Raw genomic sequence first — 26,437 nt, forward strand, 5'->3', positions numbered from 1 at the left:
TTTTTGACCCGTGTTGTAGGTGTATCAGAATTTTTGTAGGAATTTTTGACACCCCTAACACGAAACTGCGAATAAAATATAAAAAAACTCGTAATTTCTCTTTTAAAGAGGGTTGTTTATTTTCTTTATGGATTATACTTCCAAAATAAACTATTAAAGTTGTTTTAAAAGTAATAGAAATATTTTTTTTTAAAACAGTAATGAATTTTACGAATTCAATATTTTTCAATTTTTTAACTTTAAAAATCTATCAAAATTTTTCTATTGATTCTATTTTTATGATATTTTCAGGGTCAATGTGAAATTTTATGCTCTTTCCAATAAACCGAATATAATATTTTAGACAAACGTTTTTTTTTTAATTCACGCGCCCCCCCCCCCCCGATTTTCAAGTGTCTATTAAAAAGTAAATAATTAATTTGCTCACCAAAGTTTTATATATCACAAATTGAAGAGAAAAGGTCAATAAATAATATATTCAAATTTAAAATAAAAATGTAGTGTCTTTTAGAAATTTACCTGTAAAGTCCGAAGTTTAAAATCTTTTAAAAAAAAAAACACACGTTTTTTTTGTTTTTTTGATTTTTAATGAAACCTTGGTCCTTGCTCCTTTAATCGAAAAAGAAATTAGGGCTTGAATTACATTTTTCGAGGAGTTATAAGCTTGGAAAGACGGGGTGGAATTATTCACTATTTTTCACGAAATTTCTGACACACCTACGCGTATTGCTCCAAGTTTTCATTGTTTTTAGCTTTGATAGAAGTAGTTTTAAAAAACTGTATCCTTAGGCTTTTGTGTTCAAACCTTTTTCGTTTGTTTTGTTATTGTTGTAAATAAAGGAAAGTTTCCTAAAATCATATTTCGTATCGTTCATATTTTTATTTGTTACCACATGAACGTAACAATATAAATTATATTTCGTATCGTTCATATTTTTATTTGTTACCACATGAACGTAACAATATAAATTATATTTCGTATCGTTCATATTTTTATTTGTTACCACATGAACGTAACAATATAAATTATATTTCGTATCGTTCATATTTTTATTTGCTACCACATGAACGTAACAATATAAATTATATTTCGTATCGTTCATATTTTTATTTGTTACCACATGAACGTAACAATATAAATTATATTTCGTATCGTTCATATTTTTATTTGTTACCACATGAACGTAACAATATAAATTATATTTCGTATCGTTCATATTTTTATTTGCTACCACATGAACGTAACAATATAAATTATATTTCGTATCGTTCATATTTTTATTTGTTACCACATGAACGTAACAATATAAATTATATTTCGTATCGTTCATATTTTTATTTGTTACCACATGAACGTAACAATATAAATTTACTTTACCTTAACTGGAATATCCGCAAGAGAAGGGTTCATTCCAATCTGTTCCAACAGAGAGAAAGCAAAATTTTGAAATCCTTGGATTACTTTCTCCTGGATGATTAGGGCTACTTGTTCATCTGCAGATAAAATCAGAAATACAAGGGTGTGTAGAGAGAAAGACAAATAGTAAACAGCATTAAGAAATTGACTTCCAAATTAACCTCAGATCCATTTTCATCATTTCCTTCCACATTTTCCTTCACGCCTTCCTCTATGAACGAATCCTACTAACTCAACTGTTCTACATCTACGAACTCTCATCCATTCTTTCAACGTGGCTATACCACAGAAGTCCCATATCTTACACACATCTCCAAATACTGTCCAATTTTAATTTTACTCTGAGGTCATCAGAACTAACACATCTATAATATCAATCTGATATCATTTCTCTCCATGCAATGCATGTTCAACCCTCACTAGCCAAGTTTAACTTCTATATATTACCACATTGCGTACACATGCCTGATCCTGTTAAAATGTTTTTGACTATAATGAGGGTATGACACAAATGATTTTGACGATCGCTATTATAACAATCAACCAATCAGAAGCTTAAATGTTACTATAAAAAATGTCGAATTTTGGATTAAGCTCAGTTCAGCGTTGCCCTCTGATTCGAGATCGGAACTGCATTGATTCTTTGCCGCCATCTTTGTTACTAGGAATTACTTAACACTCAAGATCGGGACTGCATTGATTCTTCACCACCATCTTTGTTACTAGGAATTACTTAACACTCAAAATCGGGACTGCATTGATTCTTCGCCGATTTGATTTACTGCCGCTATCTTTGTTCAACATAATGTCTCAACACTTAACAGGTCGACAGTGATAAAACTCTGCTGGTTATGTTGGAGATTGATCGGGTAACACCGAAAAATGTGCTGGTTGACGATTATTATGATTAGTCAAGCCAAAATGTTTTGGCAACTAAAATATGTTTTAGAATAATAACAAATATTTATAATAAATATTTATTTACATCAAATTAGGAATGTTAACTTAAAAATGTTATCATAACAATTTAGTTGACAACTTAGAAATGATGACATGTAAAAACATCAGGTGATTAGTGACATATACTAATGACGTCATTTAGAGGGGAAGATAGTCTTTTTGAGATACGGGGAAATTAGTTAGAGTTGAGTCGTCGGAGAGAGGAGTTAGAGTTGAGGAGCCGACTAGTCGTAGTTGCTTGAAGCACCTGAGGGAATGAGGAATCCAACGCCTATCAAATGTAAGAAATGATGGCCCAGCATTGCAGCTTTTCCAAGGGGGGAACATCCAGAATAAAGTTGCACAAAATAAAACCCAAGGTTCTGTCGTTCTTGGGGATAATTTTCATTGTAGGTTTTTCGTGAAGACAAGATCCAAGATGGACCAGATGTGTTTCTCGATTGGCCAGATGTTGACACCCCAAATAAATGTTATTTGTCCTTTGAATTGTGAAGGTATTTATGTTATATTATTGTTCCATCATGAATCGTATTTCAATGTACATATGCAACGAACTTTAGATAGACGATCACACGTATAATTACTTGCATACAATCACATCACTAGACAATAATAGAAACTCATATACACGATTTACACCCCCCATGGTATACAGACTCCCAGTATATTATAATTATTCCTATTATTTTCTACACTATAATGCTTCAACGTTTGTTTAGTAGTTGATACGCATTGCATCTTTGAATCGTCTCACTTTCCACCGTTCTTCTCTGTCTAGAATTTTTATTTTGTCCTATAAAGGTAGATGGTTTCCCTTTTCTCTCTATTTGTGGCCAGTCATACCCGATATTTCAATCTCTCCACGTATTACAGCTTTTCAATGTTCTTCTAACTTTACTTTTAATGCTCGACATGTTTCACCTCTGTATAGTTTCTCACATTTACCTGGGATCTTATATACACAGTTCTTAGTCATGCTTATTTCCGTGGGGGACTTGATTCGTACTCTTCCAGACATTCACATCACTCCTAAATATCCTTCTATATATATAAAAGCGAAAATGTATGTGTGTATGTATGTTCGCTTTTCCTCGATGTCCACGAAAGGCTTCTTTCAGAGAAGCGCTTGCTCGCTTCCCAACTTCTTAAAACTTTTTATATCATCTATAAATTGTAATATCTCAGAATTACCCACGGAGCTCGCCTGTCTATTTAATTTTATTGACTTTCAAACGTTAATTATTCCACATTTCCCGCATCGGCACGTGTTACATTTGGTTTTCGGTATAAAAAAAAGCGAAACTCGACTCTAATCACAGGCCGAAAGCCAGTTTATTCAATGTCGACTTCGTCATATCAGACTGTAGTTTTCATTTCGCTCCTCCTAATAAACAGGGAGCGGGTTTTTAAACACAAACAAACCCATTTATTCAAAACTGTCCCACACAAAATCGTAACTGCTGAATACCTATCGTCGTCACGTCAATCAAAAACGCGCACCTGTTTGTTTTTTTTAACACTTCACATACCCCGAAAAACACCCGGGCAACGCCGGGTACCCCTCGCTAGTTATTAATAAGATAACAACTTGAAAAAAAAAAAAAAAAGTAAAAGTGTTGCGTTCTTGAGCTTGTGCCAATCAAGTTGCCATAATCATTAGAGAAATATTCAAGTTCTTCATTCCTTTGTTGATCATTGCATCTCTACTATTATTCTCCCAGACTGAATAACATCCTGTAATTAAAGCTTCTTCAAAAGAATCTGATGCAATGCAAAACTGATGAAGGACAGTCATTAGTTGTATCTTATCAGCCCATGTCATTATATGTTGAAATGTTTGTGTGCTTTCAAACAGATTCTGTTTTCTATTACCCACTCTCTTTGAGCCATGGGATTTCATATATGATTTTGGTACATTCTCATAACCTAAACAATTTTCAACTCAGAATCACCAAGTTGACCTCAGCTAATTCTCAGCAGTTTCCATTTTATATATTGTCAATAAATTAAATCATATACTAAGTGATCTACCCATTCAATATCTAAAATTATGTGAAAGATTAACTTGAGAAAAAAATAATGGAAAGCAGTAGGGCATTTATTACATTCCAAATCACATACCAGTAGGGAAGGGAAAGAGTGATCGAAATTACTAATTAGTTACATCTTATCAGTTCATGTCATTACGCGGCTGACCTCTTAGTAGTTTCCATTGCATTTTTTTTTCTCAACTAACTAAACTACATACTCGGAGATGTACTTGTTCACTACCCAACAGTGATCTAAATCAAAAGAGATAGATTTAAATCATTAAGTAGTCATTACACGTCCGAACACCTTCTCTTTTATTTTCCACTAACTAAATTACACACTATGATATCTACCTGGTCAATGTATAACAAAATGTGAAACGTTCTTTCTCTTATTCTTTACACGACTTGATTAACATCATAGGTCGAGGTTGGCAGTAATTGAGAGAGTTTCAAGTTAATTGCTATGGGCATCGAGATTATATTCTGCACAGAAGGCGTTTTTGGCAACATTGTTTCGTTTTTGTTTCATTTTACTTCAGAATCAAGCCTCCCTCCCGCCCCCATCAGGGAGCTAACACTTGAATATGAGATACATAGATATTCAAATATTCCAGTAAAGTTCTTCTTTACCTCTCAAACACTGAGATAATAAAGAAGTTAGGAACATAATTTTCCTCTCTCCAATTGACCATTCAAATATTTATAAGTATAGATTTCTTATGGTGTCTTTGTCTTCTGGATTCCAGGACAAGAATTTCTCTTGTCTTGTGGAGTATTGATAATGGACCGTTACATTTAATGTTACGGAGACAACTCACAGAAGAGATGTTGCGAGTTTGTCTCTGCTTTATCGTTATTTTCACGGCAAGTGCTCGACTGAGCTTCAATCTATGGTCCCCCATCGCCAAACTTTCACAAGAAACACTCGTTTAGCTGATAGCACTATCAATAATTCCCCCTACTCTTTATCTGTGCATAAACCTAAACGTAGATTCCATGAACAAAGCTTCTTTCTTAGAACTGCACGCCCGTGGAACTGTCTTCCGTTTTCCTGCTTTCCAGCTGACTACAATATGGTTGTCTTCAAGGCTAACATAAACGAGTTCTTGATGAGCCGTTCAACTTAAGTTAACACATTTACCGAATTTCCATTATTAACGATTACTATATTGTCCAAATGACTACTGTACACTCTTACCCCTTATCCTCAAGTGGTCTCTGGCCTTCATAAGTTGTTATGCCTATGTAAAAAAAAAATTTTTTTAAATAATAATAATAAATAGAGGATAGTGTTAATGCGTGCGTTTACAAGTTGGTTAATGGTTTCTTATTGGGTGTTTTGCCAACTTTCGCTGCAGATAAAACTTGTCATGTGATCAGTGAGGTGTAGGAGATTGGATGAGATAACCAAATTAGGAAGGAGGCATCCAATGAAATTCAACCTTTCATATGATAGTTCTCAGTACTAGGACTTATGCTTGAGGCTGTGTGGGGCACAGAATCAAGGAGTTGGCCTGAGCATCACCGTGGCATCACTGAACATCTGCACAGCATTATGTGGGGTTCATTGTAAAGGACAGATTTTTTGCATAATATCTGTTATAATGAACATTGCAAAAATTATCTTTACTTAGAATGATGATGTTGCAGCTGCTGCCAATAACGATGATGATGACGACAATAATTTGTCAATATGTAACTAAAAAGTATATTGTAGTTGGGTGTATTTTCTCTTTGTTCTGTGTGCTCCATAACATTGAGTTTATTATATTCGGTGACTAGTGATGAAAGTCAAGGGAAATCTAATATATAAACTGTCTGTCTGTCGGTTTGTCTGTCTGTCTTTTCAAACTCTATCTCCTCTAAAAGTAAAAGTCGTAGAGCGGCGCTAGGAGCCTCACATGATTGGGTTTTTTATGGGCTGTTCTTTTATGGGTTAAAATTGTTTTTAAAGGGTCAAAAATGGGTCAAAATTGACAAAATCGTTAAACATTTTGTATATTCACCATAGTTTATTTTTAATTTATAATTTTTAATTGGCTTATATGCATGTCACGTTGGTATGGTGGTAACGTCACCAGCTTTGACTACTACAGTTTCGGTTTCGATTCTAGTTGACTTTTAACCCGATTTCGAAGATAGGTGGCACGATGTGGCCCTCACTTGAAATCACACCAAAGACCATAGTCATGGCCGAGAACTTTGTTTTCATCCCCCTGAGCATGTTCCTGTTATTCATGGCAATCCAGCAATGCATTTTGAGGGTGCTGGCAATGGTCCTGTTGTAATAACTTGGCTCGATAGAGAGCATGAGTTGTACAGCAATGCATCTCTGATCTCGCTCGTTGAACATTGTGTCACTTTCAGACATGATAGAAGGCTCCTATCGCTCTTGAAACTTGTACACACTGGCCAACTAGTAGATGGTCTGCAACAAAAAAAGAAAACCAAGGAGTGCCTCAGGGGTCTATCCTTGGACCTCTATTGTTCCTAATATTCATTAATGACCTCCCCGACAAAATTGCCTCTGAAATGGGTATATTTGCTGATGACACCACGCTCTATAACAGGCATGACAGAAAAACAAATGAACACATATCTAAAGAAATGGCAAAAACACTAGAGGATGACCTCCAATCTGTAGTAGAATGGGGACAAAAATGGATGGTCACATTCAATAATGGTAAGACTAAACTGGTTTCCTTCAATAATTACAAGAAACCTTCTCTGCCACCAATAGCAATGGCCAACGACTCTTTATCTGAGAATACATCTTTGCTTAGCCTAACGTTCACAGGAAACATGAGTTGGAACAATTACATTGAAAGCATTGCCAGGGCCGCTGCGAAGAAGGTAGGCTCTCTTTACCGTGCTAGAAAACTACTAACACTCGAAAGTTTCCTGTACGTCTATAAGGCCACCATTCGCCCATGTATGGATTATTGCTGTCACATTTGAGCTGGTGCATCTGCTACTAGTCTCTCGCTCCTAGACAAGGTTCAAAAGAGAGTCGCCAATCTGATAGGCCCTGAACTGGCATCTAAGCTTCAGCCTCTATTCCATCGACGAAACGTTGCATCCCTCTGCCTGTTCTACAAGCATTTTAATGGTGAATGCTCTGGCGAACTGCAGACACTTGTGCCCCTATGACGTAGATACCCTTGACAAACCCGACAGGCAGCTAAATCCCACCCCCACATAGTAGAGATCCCTAGATGTAAAAGATCTTTCTACTCCAATAGTTTCTTCCCCAGACCCGCTAGACTCTGGAATTCCATTCCAGGTCTCTGCTTCCCCAACTGTACTGACATGTAGAAATTCAAGTGTAACATGAACCGACATCTTGCTGCCCAAATCCCAACATAGTGCCCCAGTAGTTGTTGCCCCTGATAGTAGCCCCCTACACCAAAGTGGCAATTTGCCTTGTTTGGGGTGAAAATGTAATTAAAAAAGAAAACGGTTTTCATCAAATGGAAATGGAATCATGTCATCTTTTTTATCTTTTAGGAGAACAATTTTGTCTTTCCACCGTGTACAATTCACAATCTTGAAAGAAAAAATAACGGATACGTATTAAGATATGATAAATGAAAAAAAAAAAACTTACTTGTCATGTCTAAATGAAGAAGAATTGTGCTACCATTTAATGTTGCATTTGTTAAACTTTGAGGCGTTGCAAATCTAGAAAAATAACAAATATAAAAAAGGCACAGAATAAGTTTATTGAGTAACAAGCAACGGGTCCATCAAAATATGTTTAATTCATTTTTTTTTTTTAATGGAAATCGCTCTAGACAAGATATGAAACCACTTGATGTAAGGAGCTAACAAAAACGATAGATGATTACCACAAAGACGCCTATGCCTATTGACCTTAGTCTTGAAAAGACCATGGCCTTAGCTAGGAGGAAAACAGTCAGCAGGAAGAGAGTTCCACAAGTCTGAGGTTCTTGGAAAGAAGCTACTGGAATAGGAAGCTGTATTACGATCAGGTATCAAAACAGTGAATTGATGGAGACCACTAGACCAAGAGTTAAACGAGCTGTAATAAAGGAAGCAGGTAATAGATCTGAAGAACATATGCCGTTATAGTATTTATAAAAGAAAAAAGGTTGAGATTAGCAACATCACCTCTGTGAGAGAGTGGTTACAGAGAAGAAGATGTTACAGAGAGAGAGAGAGAGAGAGAGAGAGAGAGAGGTGAGTGAACGTGGAGTGTAGACACGTTTACAAGAACCGAAGGTCAGCTGACCAGATTACGTATGAGTGACGTGGTTGGCTAGATCTGGGAGATTTGATTTGGGCTTTGAAGAAGACGGACGGTTTTCCGTTGTCTCCCCCTCTTAACTGGGGAGGGGGGAGACGAACGCTGACGTGTGTAGAAGAAGAACCCCCACACAGGCCGATTTCACTTCCACTTCTGCAGGACCTCTGGGGAAAGTGAAATAAAAAACTATAAAACCCATTCATCGTCTTGGAGTGATAAATCTTCGTCAAACAGGTATCAAGTCTCCCTCCAGGATGAGAAATTTCCAGATGGTCCAACATCGAAAAAGCAGAGGTAGATTCTGAAATTACATGTCACACACACGATTGCCTTTATGATAATCAAACACACAACCATTTATATTAGAGACAATCATACGCACACGGAATTCTTCTTATGTTATACACCAAACGTAAAAAGTGCCCCTCGATGATAACCGTAGTGAGAACTCAGATGAAGAACAATATATAACAAAGAAAGAGAGGGGGGGGTCAATCAAATCACAGATATCTTCTGTACCTTATTAAGAACTTTCAAATGGGACATTCACCAGCCCGAATATGACAACAGTATTCCATACATGGGCTGTAAAATGTATTACTATTTATGTAATACATTAAGATGCAATAAGAAAATATTGACATCCAGGTTACTTCAGATTCCCTCTGTAATCATCATCATCAACAACATTATATTCAGTTTGGCATCTGCTTTAGGTGCTGAGATGCAGTGAATAGCATTAAGAAATTGACTTCCAAACCAACCTATCTCTGCACAGGTCTTTATTTATCCCTCTTTCTCTCAAGTCCATTTTTCTCACTTCCTCCCATATTTTTCTTGGCTTTCCCCGATGAACTGATCCTGCTACCTCAACTGTTCTACATCTTCAAACTCAATAACTCTCATCCATTCTTTCAACGTGACTATACCATAGAAGTCTCATGTTCTGCACACATCTCCCAATGCTGTTCAGATTTAATCTTACTCTGAGGTCATCAGAACTAAGCTTGTCTTTAAGACTCACATTGCACATCTATAATATCATTCTAACTTCATTTCTCTCCATGCAATGCATGTCCTCAAACATCACTAGCCAAGTTTCACTTCTACATATTACCACACCGCGTACACATGTCTGATAAACTAATCCTTTGGTCGATAGTGATAACACTCTGCGGGTTAGTAATGGTAGAAGTTCTCTGAACTTAGTTCATCTGCTCTTAACTCTTGCAATCACACTAGCAACGTAACGTAACATGCGGCCGCAGCCGTAATTGAACTCACTACAAGAGTTTATAGTGTAATTTAAATCTTGTCCGTAGCTGTATGCGATGCTTCGCGAGGGCTATCAAGGGTTTTTTTTTATCGTGACGCCATCACTAGATGGGTTGCCTAACATGGCTTAAGAGAGGCCCATCTACCCTCGAGAGAAGGATAAATGATGCAAATTTCCCAACCTGGTATTTTACCTTGCGATACATACAGCACCTCGCCTTCCAAAATGGTCACCCATCTGGTACTGGCCAGGCTCTACGTTTCTTAACTTTGGTGATCTGGTGAGAACCGGTGTGTCAACATGATTATGCCATATATCACACTAGCACCTGCTCCACCATGGGCTCCAATGGTCTCACTCAGGTAACAAAATTTCTTAACAACTCAATAGCAACACCATCTATAATATACTTTGTCAACATCTGAGTTCTCATCCGTTTACATTAAGTTCTTCAATTGGTTATTCTCTCCCAGCCTACTAAAATAAAAGGAGCTTCGGAAATGAATTGATTCTCCATGATTGAATCCGTGGGGACTGTGGGAAATTATATCTGAGCAAAGCAGGTCTTATAAGTTATAGTCGCAGTCATCTACAAGAAAGAATATATAAAATATCTCCCTCAAGGGATAGCAACCTGCAACCACTGCAGTAAAAGTGCTATTAGGAGAGGGTTTAAATGCCTATCAAACGCCATCTTCTGCTGTCTTCGGTCTATTTGTGCAGTTTTTTGTTTTGTTACATTCCTGGTCCAGGTTTAAATGCACAACAGTAATTTTAATTCCAGCACATGGACTTAGGGTTACTGCTTGCACTCGACTTAAAGAAGGGTAAGGAGATTTGTTACCAGAGACGGCTACACGACTGGTCTCCAATCCAGTTGAGCGTAAGCAGATTTCATCGCCTACTGAATTTTCCCGAGTCTAATCAAAATAGTGAGACGTGAGCATGCAAAAGGCAGTAAAATAAATCAATAGGAAATAATGAGGAGGTCGGAAGCAGAAATATAGTTTATATGTATTTTTCCCCCCTTTATATGGGCTTTATTTATCCTTTTTTTTTTTTTTGTATAAAGCAAATAAACAAACAAACAAACAAAATAATAATCCAGGATTGCAATCACACAAAAGTCTCTTTGATGAGGAAACAGAGGAGAAATTCACGAACCTTCATGGCTAACTCAGTTACCCATATAATGTATCTTTTTTTTTTAAGGTATCATTCCTTTTTTTCTGCCGATCACTCCACGCTCCAAGCAAAATGAAAACATCGCCTTTCCTTGCCGAAAATGCCAACCCAGACTGATTCTTTTTCTTTCTTTTTTCCTCTCTTTCCCTTTCCTGCTGCTGCTAGTGTTCACTATGACCTCGGCTTGACCTCACATTGACTCCCAAATATAACTTGACCCTGACATCATCGCCGTCTTTTCCGCTCTGCCATAGACTTACGTCCACTGTGATTTGCGTCCAATCTGAGGTCCCAATTTTCTTCCCATGGCCTTGGGACTGTGACAGTTGACAAACTTACATGAGGGTAATTGATCATACAAGTCAAGTAAACCCTGATCATTCAACTTAAGTTAGTATTTGAAGCCCAAATAAAATCTGTACAACACGGTTAATCATTGGTTCATACGAGAAATGGTGCACCTTTTCCAATTAATGCTGTCTAAAATAGCAGTACGAAGCTAGACACTGTAATACAAAATGTCTATGATCATCTTAATGTGCAAATGCCTACAGGTGTGCGTGTCATGTACAAATTCTCAAGACATATCTGGTCGTTCCTTTTCTGTGCCTCCCCTGGTGAGGTCACTTCCATTGTCTTGGATAACTGGTAAAATCTGTTCTGGGTGGGAGATTATCAAGACAAGTGGTTGATTTCCAAGTAGAGTCAGAATCTTTATTTGAATTAACCAGACATGAATTTAGATGCAGATCAGAAGAGATTCGACCCCTTTTTTGGCTGTGGCACTTTTCATCTCCATTTCAAGACCCCTCGAGTCTCCCCAAAGGAGAGACTCACTAATACGTCTGCTCTCTCCGGTGATCTAAGCTCAACTCCTCAATTTTTCTAAAAATGGAAACACATGTGACGTCATCACATGGTAATCCATCAACTATCTTCCAGTGCACTCTGGTCGTCAGGTATGATTGATGTGCATCTGACCCCACTCTGACCCTACAACTGCATCGGCCATGTTTATCCATTGTTTGTGGCAAATGAACTCAACTCTGTCCACCAGATATATATATATATATATATATATATATATATATATATATATATATAGATAGATAGATAGATAGATAGATAGATAGATAGATAGGTTAATAGGCAGATAGATAAATAGATTTATATACTTTTATATACTTAACCAGATCAAACAATAGATAGATACATTTAATTAAGCAGATCGAAACATTAAATCACTGGTAATTTTAGGGTTTCACCAAGCTATCCCATTACAGATACTCCACCAAACTAGATTCATTCTGATCCTGAAATCTGACAAGACCAAGCAAAGATCACAAGAAAGATAAAGTATAGCACATTTAAATGGTGTGGTTATATTGACAGCAAAGTCCTACCGTGGGCGTTTGCAGATGGCGGTAAGGGGTCACAAATTGTTATATAATAAAAACCTAAAACTGCAAGAGATATTGAACGATACGCAAAACACCTAAACATTAAAAAAAAAATACCAGCTACTACTACAGACAAATGTTCATTAAGGCGACTTACTACATTGTATTGATCTATATATATATATATATATAACTTTTAAAATAAGAAACTAATGTAAAGTGCAAATATTTTATTAAGAGAATAAAATAAATCCATACGATTTTTTTTAATTTCACCGATTTCGTATTGTAGAACGTTTGTTGATAGTTATTCAATCCATGAGCAACGTCAGATCGCCTTGCTAGTATATATATATATGTGTGTGTGTGTGTGTGTGTGTGTGTGTGTGTGTGTGTGTGTGTGTGTGTGTGTGTGTGTGTGTCTTTGCAAAAAAACTCATTCAAATAAATATATCCCTTTTCTGGGACATATCAGCTTCTTTCCTCTGACAGTTTACTTTGGACATTTTCTTCCTGGTCTCTGTTTCCTCGATCTTACCAACATGCAGAAACTTAAATGTAATGTGAAGAAGCATTTTATTGCTCAACTCCCTACAAAAGTTGCCCCCCCCCACTCTAAATCTGGCTCCTCTCACAATAGACCCTTACATTTCAGGGGCCATATGCCTTGTTGGAGGTGAAAAAAAGTCAAAGAAAAGAATCTGATATCCATCAGTTAGATGATAAAAAAAAAAAACACTCAGCCAAAACCATTATCAATAATACCCCCCACTTTCCGTCGGTGCCTAAACCTAAATATGGATTCCATGAACAAAGTTTATTTCTTAGAACTGGCCGCCTGTGGAACTCTGTTCCGTTGGTCTGCTTTCCAGCTTACTACAATATTGTCATCTTCAAGTTCAACATAAACAAGTGTTGTTGAATCGTTCTCTTAAATAATCTAATCATACCAAATTTCCACTACAAACGATTACTACACTATTGTCTCAATGACTACCATACACATATTAACCATTATCCTTGAGTGGCCCACAGACCTTGATAAGTGTTGACCTCTTTGAAAAAAAATGCTGTAGGTGCCCCTTACAAAAGAATATTGATGCCGCTGCTAGTGTGTTAGCTTTTCAAAACCTCATTTTACATTGTGTGTAAGCTCCTGTATATGGCCTCCATTCTGTCTTGAGAGACAATGGACATCCCTTGTAAGAGTGTCTGTGCATGTACCCGTGAAGTAAGGGTTGTGCAATCACAAAGCTCGCATCTCTTCTCCTCTCCTGAGTCAACACTGCCTAATTCCAGTGGCAAAGAGAAGTCCAGGACAACTTGAAACAATGGCGAGATAAGCAGAGAGCACATACAGCACCTAGTATTTCCAAACCTGACCCTTATCCTCGAGTGACCTCCGGGCCTTGATAAGTGGTTACCCCCTTTGTAAAAAAAACCAAAAAAGAAAACAACAAAAAAACAATGCACCTTACTCAGGAGCAAAGTTTATAAATACCTTATCATGAGGTCGTCAGTGAAATTTTCATTTATAAAGATCGTGCCCCATGAGTCGCCATCTTTAACTGACTGTAATGCCGATGAAGAGTTGCAAAAGGGAGTCTGAATGGGCGAAATAAAAGATGACATTATTATTTTATTTTATTTATTTTTTTTTTTTTTTTTTTTTTGTCTATAATAAAACAAACGTCATTTGGAGTTCTTTTTTTAGGGTTCCAGTTTGGGAGATTGGCAGAAATGTTAGCTGATAAGCACAAACAAAATAAGGAGTTCAAAAACACAAGTTCGAAAAAGAGATATTTTATGTATGTTTTAAAATGAAAGTTTATATTTTTTTTTAAACATATCAATGGAGAAGTTTACATGGATATTAAAAGCATGCGATGTTTGCTAATATTTTTAAAGTCTTTGTAAAGCAAAGGATATTCATTAGCTGAGATATTGGTTGGTTGTTTTTGTTTTACGGCATATCAACCTTTTTCGGGTTATTTAATGCCGAATTTAGTTATTTTAAAGAACGATTTTTAATGGAGTATATTTTTTTTTTTTTTTTTGTCAGATTCTATTTAACCCATAGTTGGAACCCTAACAGGTGCTACCACTCCGGGTCAGAGTGGACCTGGGAGCAATGGCAATTAAAGGGTGGCTCCACACTCCCCAAAGCCCACAAGCTGGGGCCTCACCACTGGATATAGTTTAAGGTCATATCCAGGACCCTCACTGAGGGACTTTTACCCTCTGCAGGAGGGCAGTCGGCGTATTCTAATGCCCCACCGACAGGGCCCTTTCCATCTAGTAAATTAACATCTTGTTTGAGACAACTTCCATAAAAGAACAAGTTAAGCATGCATGGTCCCTCGTGAGTGCACAGTAAACGAGGCATATAAAAATGAATAAATTCAGCATTTGCACCCCCCGCCATTCAATATATATATAGATATAGTTTTAGGCCATATCCAGGACCGTTAGCTGAGATATTGAAGTCTGAATCACTCGTCAACAATAAATTTGTTGTCTGCATTTTTTTTTCCAGCTGCTTTAGGTCAAATCCGATGCGCAGTATCCAAAAGTCACATTGGTTTTGCTGAATCAGATCAGATTTCGGAGCTATGATCACGTTTTTTGACGTTTTTCTTCACACGTACGCATGTGCGGAACATTTTTGAAGAAGTTGGTGGATGGGGGGAGGGGTTAAAATTTCCTGTCAAATAATTGTTTTGATTGGAAATGATTATTTTAATGACAAGAAGTATTCAAGTCCGATAGTTTTGGGTGACTATGTCCAAAATAGATCAGTTTGAAGTTACAAAACTTACTTCTTCCTTTTTTAATGAGGGAGTGTTGTATCTGTTCTTTGGTCATGATACCATCCTCCTAGGGATTACCTTGTCTTTTTGTGCTGGAGGTGGGGTAATGTTATACCAGAAAAATATGCGACTTTTACACAGATTTTTTATAATAATAAAAATAATAATAATAATAATGAAAAATAAAAATAATAACAACAACAACAACAACAAAAATAATAATAATAATATTAATAACAACAACAACAATAATAATAATAATAATAATGAAAATAATAATAATAACAACAACAACAACAACAAAAATAATAATAATAATAATGAAAATAATAATAATAATAATGAAAATAATAATAATAACAACAACAACAACAACAAAAATAATAATAATAATAATAATAATAATAATAATAATAATAATAATAAAGCGATGGTATCAACTGATACAACATCAAATAATCAAGGAGAGTCAAGAAGGATGGAAAGACCGAGGAGAGAAAGCACTAACCAGACCGTCACTGGATGAGTGCAAAGAGGACTGAGACCTTGGGAGGACATATTGCCACTCAAATACTCATGAAGATCAATGGTCGCTACCAACAAGAAATCAATGGTAAACGGCTGTTGCGATAATGCAAATTAACTTGCAAATGTTATTAAAACAGGTAGAGAGTAAGGGAAATCTGGAGAGACTGGTTGTCACTCAGATTCCGTGAAACATCACAGGTTGTTCTCAAAGAGAATTCTTTGATGATGGCCTGTGTGAAAATTCATAGTGAGGAGATAATAATAATAATAATAATAATAACAACAACAACAACAACAACAACAACAACAACAATAATAATAGAACTGAGACCTTGGGGAGGCTTACTCCCACTCAAATTCCAGTGGAGACCAATGATCGCTGCCAGTGAGAAATCAATCGTTAGCGGCTGTTGCGATAACGCAAATTCATTTGCATATGTTATCAAAAGAGGTGGAGAGTACTGGAAACCTGGGGAGATTTGCTGTCACTCAGCTTCCAGGGAACACCACGGGATGTTTTCAAGGAGAGATCTTTGTGAGCCAATAATAATAATAATAATAATAATAATAATAATAATAATAATAAAAACAACAACAATAATAATAATAATAATAAAAGAATAATAATAATAATAATAATAATAATAATAATAAAAACAATAATAACAATAATAATAATAATAACAACAATAATAATAATAACAACAACAATAATAACAATAACAATAATAATAAAAACAATAATAACAATAATAATAATAACAATAATAATAAAAACAATAATAATAATAATAATAATAACAATAATAATAATAACAACAATAATAATAATAATGATAAAATAATAATAATAACAACAACAATAATAATAATATAAACAATAATAATTATTATTATGATAAAGAAACAATAATAATAATAATAATAAAAGCAATAATAATAATAATAATAATAATAGTAATAATAATAGTAATAAAAAAACAATAATAATAAAAATAGTGAACATATTCATACCTGCTTAAGTGTATTATTATCGAGATTTTGCAGGAATGTTTTCCCAAAGAATCCAAAATCTTGATTAACGACGGCAATGTTCAGATCAAAAGGGTCTCGTCCGATACACAGACAGAAAAGAACAATTTGGATGGATGGAAAGATGAACTCAAATATAAGAAGACTGTGTGAAAACAGGAAAGACAAATACACAATTTCAAAGCAGAAATCATACAACACAAGTCATAGAAAAAAACACTGTAGTATATTTATCAATTTAATAGCATTTGGATCATTCGGACTACTGTTTTCATCTTGAGTGTTATTCACACAACCTTTTTAGCTGATTTAACCTTCGGCCTTCTTAGGGTGCACCTTGTCGAACTCGGGAATCTTTATGTCGAACTTGAGAATATGTACGGAATTTCAAAGGTGATCCTTTATATATTCCATAGAGATAGACTGTCCTTATGCGGTAGAATTCTTAAGTAATTCTTAATTACATTCTTAGCATTATCTGTACTAAAGATTGTATCTTCAACCTTCAAAAGACCGTCACTTTTTTTTTTTTACAAGGGAGTCGCCACTTATCAAGGTCTGAAGGCTACTCAAGGATAAGGGTTAATGAATGTCAAGTGGTCAGTGAAGCAACAACACCATAATGATTTGTTGTGGTGGAAATTGGGTAGACTTTGATTATTTAAGAGGGCAGATCAATCAGAACTTGTTTACATTGGACTTGAAAAAAGCCATGTTGTAGTCAGATGGAAAGCAGCCCCACAGTATAGAGTTTCACAGGTGGGAAATTCTAGGAAATAAACATTGTTCATGAGATTTGCATTTAGTTTTATGAACAAATAGAGAATAGGGGAAATTGTTCTCAGTGGTTGTAGGTAGACGAGTGTTTGTTAATGTATCTTCAACCTTCAAAAGACTGTCACTTTTTTTTTACAAAGGAGTCGCCGCTTATCAAGGCCTGAAGGCTACTTGAGGATAAGGGTTAATGAATGTTAGGTAGTCAGTGAGGCGAGAACACCATAATGATCTGTTATGATGGAAATTGGGTAGAATTTGATTTAAGAGGGAGACTCAACCAGAACTTGTTTACATTGGACTTGAAAAAAATCCATGTTGTAGTCAGATGGAAAGCAACCCCACAGTATAGAGTTTTCCAGGCGGGAAGTTGTAGGAAATAAACATTGTTCATGAGATTTGCATTTAGTTTTAGGCATAGATAGAGATTAGGGGAACTTGTTGACAGTGGTTGTAAGTAGACGAGTGTTTGTTGTGAATGTTTTGCAAGGGGGACCATTGATTGAAGCTCAGTCAACCATTTGCCATGATAACGAGATAAACTCATAACATCTCTTCTATGTGAAAAAGTTTCTAAGTAGGAGAAAAGTGACATCACCTACTAGATTTCGAAGTCAGTTTTGAGCACTGTCAAGGCAGGAAACGGTGCGCTGAGTAGCTCCTTCCCAGATTTGGCAACAATATTCTATCGTTGAATGTATTTGGCTCATACAGGTAGAGGATTGCGTTGCGGACATAAAGATTATCTTCTAGAGTAATAGAATGATCCAACCATATTCCCAGCAATCTTGGCAGCAGATTTGATGCGTCTTTTTCTTTTTTCAAACAGGAGTATAGGTCAGTCCTAAAAGCTTGTTAAAGCAGGGTACTTCCTTGAGAATGTGCCGAGCATGCATGGAAGCACACTAGCGTATGAGTCGGGTCTACCTGCGGTGAAAAGCGAACCCGAGACCTTTCGATTACAAATGAAGTCTACTAATGAACTACATCCATTTTATCCCAAAGTGACGATTTCGTTTCGCCCAACAGCTATGAAAATAATAAGCCAATAAGTGATTTGCTTTGATAACGTGTCTTGCGTTATTGCATTTTCGTATCGTGCCATGTCGATTCGGCGAGATTGTTCGGTTCTGCTTGGGAACATGTGTGTCGATTCAACGGTATTTGTTTGTGGTGTGGTGTGTCGATTTGGCGGTGTTCGGAATTGCGTGGACGAATTTGTTAAGGACCGCACTATCACTTGTGAAAACAAAAATATATATATACATTCATATCCGAAGGCCATTCATTTCAATTTGAGTCAAGTGGGAATCAGAGCATTGGTGGTGAAAAGATAGAAACTTCATTTTGGATGTATTAAAATTAACCAACCACCTTTTATCCCATTGCACCACATGCTCAAAGTCAGATAGAGAGATCCAGAAAAATCTTGGTCATCGCTGGTATTTGAACTGTTGCTGTCGATGATAGTGCCATCTGCATAAATATTGATCAATGATCTTAGAACATGATTTCGGAGATCGTTGATGAAGATAAGGAAGAAAGTTGGACCCAGAATGAATCCTTGAGATGCACCCGCATTGGCATTATGAGCTTCGGACTTCTGACCATCAATCACTACTTTCATACACGTATCAGAAATGGTTTGATGGTTGAAAATATTCTGTAGCTGGAAATCTTTATGCCAAACCCTATCAAATGTCTTTGATATGTCAAGAGCTATTCCTCTAAAGTCGAAGCTCCTGTTAATAGATTCCCTGATCCTGTAGGATATTACAGTCAGTACATCAGCTGTAGATCTCTCAGGACAGAAACCATATTGCTTGTCATTAAATAGGTTATTTTTGTTAAAGTAGTTGACAGCTTTTTCTATTCATCACAGATTCAAGCAACTTACTCATAACGCACAGAAGACTGATTGATCTGTACTGATATGCAGAGGACTAACCTCCAGTGTTTTTAAATGCTGAACAGACTAAGTTTTACAAAATGTTGGGAAGCATTTCTCCTTTAGGTAACATTTGAACAGCTTTGCAAGAATGGGGGCTAGTTCTACCCGCAGCTTTTTGAGCATTATGATCAAAATGTTATTAGTATATCTATGACAACAGCATATTATTTTCCTTGTTTTGATTCTCGGGTATATATCCATTGATATCTTATATGTTTTTATGTAGAGTGATGTGGTTCTCGGTTGATTAATTGTGTCTAACTGTGTCGGATATATACTCGAGAGTCAAAACAATGAAAAGAATATGCTGCTGTCAAAGCTCTAGTTATTAGGTCCAGTTGCTTTGCTGGAATCAAGATTTTTGATAAGTTTGACAACAATATATATAGATGTTGCTCAGATTATTTTCGGTCTTAGGAGGAAATTCAGGAGGTAGATCATCTTAAACAAACAGAGTGAACTTTGATGCAAAGTTCTTAGCATAGAGTTTGACTTTGTTGGATGCTGAGGAAATGATGGTTGAAATAGAGGACATGCATTTGTTCAGGACCTTGTTTGTTATTCATTAAAATTCATGGGAACCAAGTCTTTACTGATCTATTTTAGACTTGAAATATTAAGTATATGACTCTCTCGTATGTTTTTTAATGCTTTTACAGTGGTTGCTGGCAGTCATAAAGGCGGCTTTAGTTTCAGAGTATCTATTTCGTTTAAAGCAATCGAAATATTTTTCCGTGTGCTATGGCAGCGGCATAATCAGGGGTGTATTACCACTGGCTGTTCAGTTTCCATTGAAATTTCTTGGTGGGTACGTAGCTGTCGATACTGATGGTTAACCAATCAGTTAAATCGGATACTATAGAGGACATATTCTTTTTAAACATGGAACGTAGATGAATTTCCGATATGAACATTCAAAAACTGTTCCAGTCAGCCAACAAGGATTGATACACTGATAGAGGCATCTGAGGTCTTGTTACACTTTGTTTGTTTTTTTTCTTGATTGAGACAACAGAGTGATCAGTAGATCTTAGTGGATTTTAGTATTTGTATTGAACTATGTAGCACAATATTATTGTATGAGTATTTATTAGTATTTATTCATTTATCTCATTTGGATCAGTTTTATATTTAAAATGCAATGGACACTATTTTCATAGGAATATTAATAAACTCATATTAGCTGTGTGTTATTGGATTTTCTATCCAAAAAATTAATTATTTTTTTGCACAATCCAGAAAATATTAGCTTTATATATCAATATTTATTGATTAAATATATTTCTCATTCCATGGAATTTCTATGAGTTCTTCTTCTTCTTCTTCTTCTTCTTCTTCTTCTTCTTCCTCATCATCATCATCATCATCATCATAATGCTGCAAGTCTCCCAGCAACACCTCATGTCTTCTCTCTATATTGTCCAATCATTGTGTAAGATGCTATCAAATCAACTCTTATGCACTTGAGCTAAGTCTTCCTTAGTTTACCATGTTCCATGGTGTCTGGGATATACAGGAATGTTATGAAGTTGATGCAAGATGGAATCCAAGGGAGTTAGGTCAGGGGAATAGCCAAGATGGGGTAAGACTTCTCAACAAGATTCCTCTAAGAGATTTTTGGTCAGTAATGCTCTGTGAGGACATGCATTATCATGATGAAAGATGAATCCCTTTTTGTTGACTAAAGAAAGTCTTTTCCGAATCCACATGGGTGAGAATATTGAAGTAAAATATGAATGATGCTTTAATAATTTGAAAGAAAAAATTATAAATTAATCATGGTGATATGTTTAAGTAATAACAATATGTATAAAATAAAATACAATGGTTTAAAATGACACTCCTACAAAGCGACAAAAACTTGCATATTAACTTCATTATAGTTTCGATAGGTGTTAGAGATCGTGACTGATAAACGCATCCTTTGCACTTGAAAGTATAATCGGAGTGCTGTAAATATACTTGGTCCAAAATTTAAATTTAAAAATATTAAAAAGAAAATCAGATTCAAAACAAGTGAAGCACAGTGAATGAAGCATAAAAAATGACTAAGTTCAGCATTACCTATTAGTGGATTTCAAAAGTCCCCAGGGGACGTCAAATCCTGGTGAAAATGAACAAACGGTGTAGTTTTAAGCCTTAACATATGTAAATTTGAGTTCTGCACCATGCAAAAAAAGAAATAACTAAGTCCATCATTTGTCAGCCCACCATTTAGCCCCCCAAATCCCCAAGGCCTTAACATATTTAGACTTGAGTTCAGCACCATGCAAAACTGCTAAATAGACATACACAGAAAAATTTGGACAAATATGGTAAAATAGTCCTAAAAATGGAGTGCTTTTATAAACCCTAAAAGAGCCCTTGGGGCACAACCAAGAGTTATCGTGAAGTATAGATAAACAAAATTATATAGAAATCAGTTAGTTAAAACTTTTCAGAAAGTTTTATAAAAATCCAAGGCATCAATTTTTTTTAATAAGCACAAAAGTGTAAATTTTAGCCATTTTAACCTGAAAGGCACCCTTAGGGGGGCAACCTGAGTCTTCCCAGGAAATCCGTTCTGTTACTTTCTTTACTCAAATCATGTTTAATATTTGTGAACAATTTCAAAAAATTCCAAGGCGTAGTGTGGACGGACGAATGGACAAGGATGAATTTACAGATCCACCCTTTTTTTGTCGGGGAACCAAAAATTATATAAAAAAAATTTGAATTTTTCTGTTATATTTTATTAATGCTTGCTTAAATATATATGTAATATTTCGAGGTAAACCTCCTTCTAAAAAATCTCAATACTACTTGTAGAGCATTTTTTTTTTTATCATTTATTTGTTTCGGAATTTTTTACATAAGGATCGATAATTTATATTATTTGGATTATTCAGAGTAAAACAATTTTGCCATTGTATGTTTGATGATTTTTGTTAGTAAAACTGACCGTTACACTGTGATGTTTATTTTAAACCGATGTTAAGCTCTCACATAGTTTTGGTCTGGATTTTCTCCTTCATATATATATTTATAATATAAAGCTGAACGTCTGTGTGTGTGTCTGGTCACGAATAAGCTCCTATATGGTTGACTATTATAGAAAACTGATCACATGTAATGATAGAAGATGTATCGAGACACATGAATGGGTATGTTTAATCTGGCATAATGATGATTCATTAAAATTGTGGGGTCTGCAAACGCGCCTGGTCCACAAAGTATGGAAATAAATAATGTAAAAATTAAAAATAACGTTTACAAGTGTTCTTGATATAGATGCACATAATAATACTTTGATAAGTATGTTTTAACTTAAATAGGGATGGTATAATAAAATTGTGGGGTCTTCATTCGTGCATGGCCTCAATAGGATGGAAATAGGCACAAACTTTAATAAAGACTTTTCATATCTGTCTGCGTAAGTATACTTTGATAATTATGTTTCAGTTTGAAGAAACATGGTATAATAAAATTGTTGGGTGTTCGTTCGCGCCTGACCTCCATAGAATGGAAATATGTCACAAAGTTTAACAAGGTTTTTTAATATAGATCCACAGAATATTGTGATAAGTGTTTCAGTGTGAACAGGTATGATATAATAAATTATGGGGTGTATCTATTTTATTTTTACTTTCATCATATTTTGCTTTGGTTTTGATACCCCCAAATTCGAAGCTATCTCTTTACAACCCTTCCTTTTCATAACCTATCATACTTCATAAATCAGAGTCCATTTTCTGTAGGCTGTTTTTTAACCCAGTCAATGACGGGTACTTTTACTAGTATATATATATATATATATATATGACGTTTCTGAATTTTTGAGATGAAGATTGGTTATTCATATTATTTGTATTATTATTCATCAGACTACTGTTCAAATCTTGAGTGTGATTTTCACGTTTCGGTCGATATAATCTCCGACCTTCTTCAGGTGTATCTTGTTGAACTCAAGAATGTTTGTCGGGGAACCCCCCCAAAAAACATGGATGAAAATAGTTTCTCATAGATTCTTTCTTACCCCATCTGTCGACGCATAACAGTGACATTCTTAAAGATGCTGGCAAGGACATTCCTAAACCGAGGAAGATAGCTTCTTGCACGTTGTTTGCAGGCTGAAAAAAAAATATACGATAATGATGTTATGACATAATAGTGCCGTAGTTGGTCGCAGACGTATGTGCATATGTGTAACAGGGCGCATATGAGCGCATGGGAAAATATCAGCAGCAGCTGTAAGATAGCTGGCTTTCAAGGATAGTAGCAGCAGTAGCTAAGAAAAAGCACATATGCAAATTAGTAAGTGTGTGCGAGCTGGCACAACAAGAAAAAGAAAAAAAGGATAACACGAGGTCGGGAAAAGAAAAAAGTGCGGTTGAAAAAGATGGGCGTGTAAAGTCGAAGACAAGAAATGGCTGTGTATGGCCGGCGTGTAGTGGAGCAGAAAGAAAAACGCGAACCAGGGGAGATGGACAATAATATCCATGCACTTGACAAGAATGTGGTTTTTCACTTTTTTTTTTTATTTTAATTCAGTCAAAGTCCTCAGAAATCAAGGGACCCACAACCTGTGTCTAACACTTGATCTCTATATGAGATACATAGATATTCGAATGTCCCATTTAAATTCTTTATTTCTCAAACACTGAGTTAGTAAAGAAATTGAGAACATAATTTTCCTCTCCCCGATTAACCATTTTCGTATGTTGTAGTATATCTTTCGTTTTGGTCTCTTGGTCTTACTAGATTCCAGGACAAGAATTTATCTAGTCTGGTGGAGTATCCAGCTTCGTGCTATTACTTGAGGTAACATCACTTGGAGAAGGTGAACCATTCCTTGTAAAAGCTTATGTGGGTTAGCCATAGTGAGGAGATCTTATTTGGGCTTTGAATACTATGTGATTTTGAATATTTGGTCAGGGTTTACTTCTATGGAAAAAGTATCCTCATGCCAGGTTGTCCTGACAAACCCTTGTATAGAGAGACATTAGTCACTCAAGGATAGTGTCTAGTAGGCATTCAAGTTATCTCTTGTACGCATTCAAGTTGTCTCCTGTAGGCATTGTGTGTGATAATATAAAAACAATTCTTGTATATCTCATTTTTTTCTTTCTTCGTCTGTCTTCATTTTCTTTTTCTTCTTTTCCTTCTTTTTTTCTTTTCATTCTTTATTTCGTTTACTTCTATGGAAAATGTATCCTCATGCCAGGTTGTTTTGACAAACCCCTGTACAGAGAGACCTTAGACACTTGAGGACAGTGTCTAGTAGGCATTCAAGTTCTCTCCTAGTGTGAGTTCTCATATGTATTACTAATTTTTATTGGAGGACACAAGGCAGGATGATCACAGGTGCAGATGATAGTGTTCAGTAGTCTTTATGCTACATTTTGGATGTCTTTATGTTTCATAGCAATATATAATGAACTAGTATGATTTTTTGAGTCAACCGAGCATTATTACATAATTGGAATCCTACGCCAGTAAGTAGCAATTAAGTTAGCAAGTGTGAATTTTAACAGGGGTCATTTAGTGCATGTCAGAATAATCTATTTGAAAACAGAATTGTACCCCGAGACGGGTGAGTTGTAGCAGTTGAAACTTGCTACAATCACAGGTAGGAGCTAATTTTCACGGCTCGAGATTTGAAATCCATTACTTGAGTTGCCTGTGAATGAAATAGCCACGACTGGTAGGGCCTGAGATCTTTTTGTGCTCTCAAGTGAGGAAGACACCTCATGGTTAGTTTAAATAGTCAGCTAAGATTGGTCGTGAGCATGAATCATTTATTTTTATTTATCAGTTACTCTTAGACAAAAAAAAAACAAACAAACATAGGATTTCCGATTTTTAGTTAATAAATTTAGGAGTCAGAGTTAGTTTATGGACAGTTTTCAATTTGGGACAATTGACGACTGTTGACTTAGGTACTCTTCAAGAGAAATCAGAGAGATTGGAATAAAAGTCAGGTGAGAGCAGAGCTTCAGCAGATGAGGAGATGAACTGAACAACCGATTGATAAAAATGCCTCAACAGGCAAGCTTTTTAATCGGTTTTTAGACGAAAATTTAGTTGCCAAGGGGTCAAAGTTCAAAAGATTTGGCCTTTGCCGTCTCTAGTAAACTATTCAGCCAATTTTTGGTCTAAACATTTGAAATTTTACATAAAGGGTATTCAGACATGCAGCAAGCTTTTTAATCAGCTTTTGGGCGAAAATTTTGCTGCCAAGAGGTCAAAGTTGAAAGAGTTGACCTTTGCAGACTCTACCAAACTGCTCCGCCAATTTTGGGTCTAAATACTTGAAATTTTAGATGTAGGTTACCTGGACATGAGTCAAACTTTTTAATATATATATATATACATATGCACATAAAGATATGAACAATACATAGGGCCCGAGCAAAGCCGGGCTGAACTGCTAGTTACAACTAAAAGAAGAATAAGAAATTAAGCATCAAATTATTTTATACTTATGGGAAAAATGAAAGACATTCACTTGTATTTGTTTTGATATTTGACAATTTATCTTTTCTGTTGTCGATCAGCGAAAGACAAATACTTCTAGACTTAGGAAAGGTTTTAAAATTTAGTTTTTGTCCTCATCCAGAGTTCCCCTAGATATCCCCTTACATTAAAAAAAAAAAAAAAAAAACGACCTCGTGCCTAACTTTGTTCTCGTGAGAAGGCAAGTTAATAGGGACACTCACTTGCATTATGAATCACATGATCTGGCACTGGAGCGGACGACAACAAAGGAGTTTCTTCATCGGGAGCTTGATCAGGAGGTATATCATACGATAGCTGTCGCTGTTG

At 35.7% G+C, this 26,437-nt stretch overlaps 1 protein-coding gene across 3 annotated transcripts in view; it reads right to left on the reverse strand.

The window, feature by feature from the left end:
• LOC145243476 (ABC transporter G family member 20-like) overlaps nt 1-26,437 on the reverse strand; it is a 120,060-nt gene that overhangs the window by 44,600 nt on the left and 49,023 nt on the right. For all 3 annotated transcript variants that reach the window (XM_080106414.1, XM_080106415.1, XM_080106413.1), the window contains exons 9-14: nt 26,332-26,431; nt 23,649-23,742; nt 16,891-17,053; nt 14,040-14,143; nt 8,018-8,091; nt 1,379-1,494 (exon numbers count right to left, since the gene is read on the reverse strand). In XM_080106414.1, the coding sequence (XP_079962540.1) occupies nt 1,379-1,494; nt 8,018-8,091; nt 14,040-14,143; nt 16,891-17,053; nt 23,649-23,742; nt 26,332-26,431 (651 nt within the window). The remainder of the gene's footprint in view (nt 1-1,378; nt 1,495-8,017; nt 8,092-14,039; nt 14,144-16,890; nt 17,054-23,648; nt 23,743-26,331; nt 26,432-26,437) is intronic.

Source organism: Euprymna scolopes, chromosome 22 (genome assembly GCF_053919585.1).
Source record: "Euprymna scolopes isolate OS-2025 chromosome 22, ASM5391958v1, whole genome shotgun sequence".
Classification (NCBI taxonomy): Eukaryota; Metazoa; Mollusca; class Cephalopoda; order Sepiida; family Sepiolidae; genus Euprymna; species Euprymna scolopes.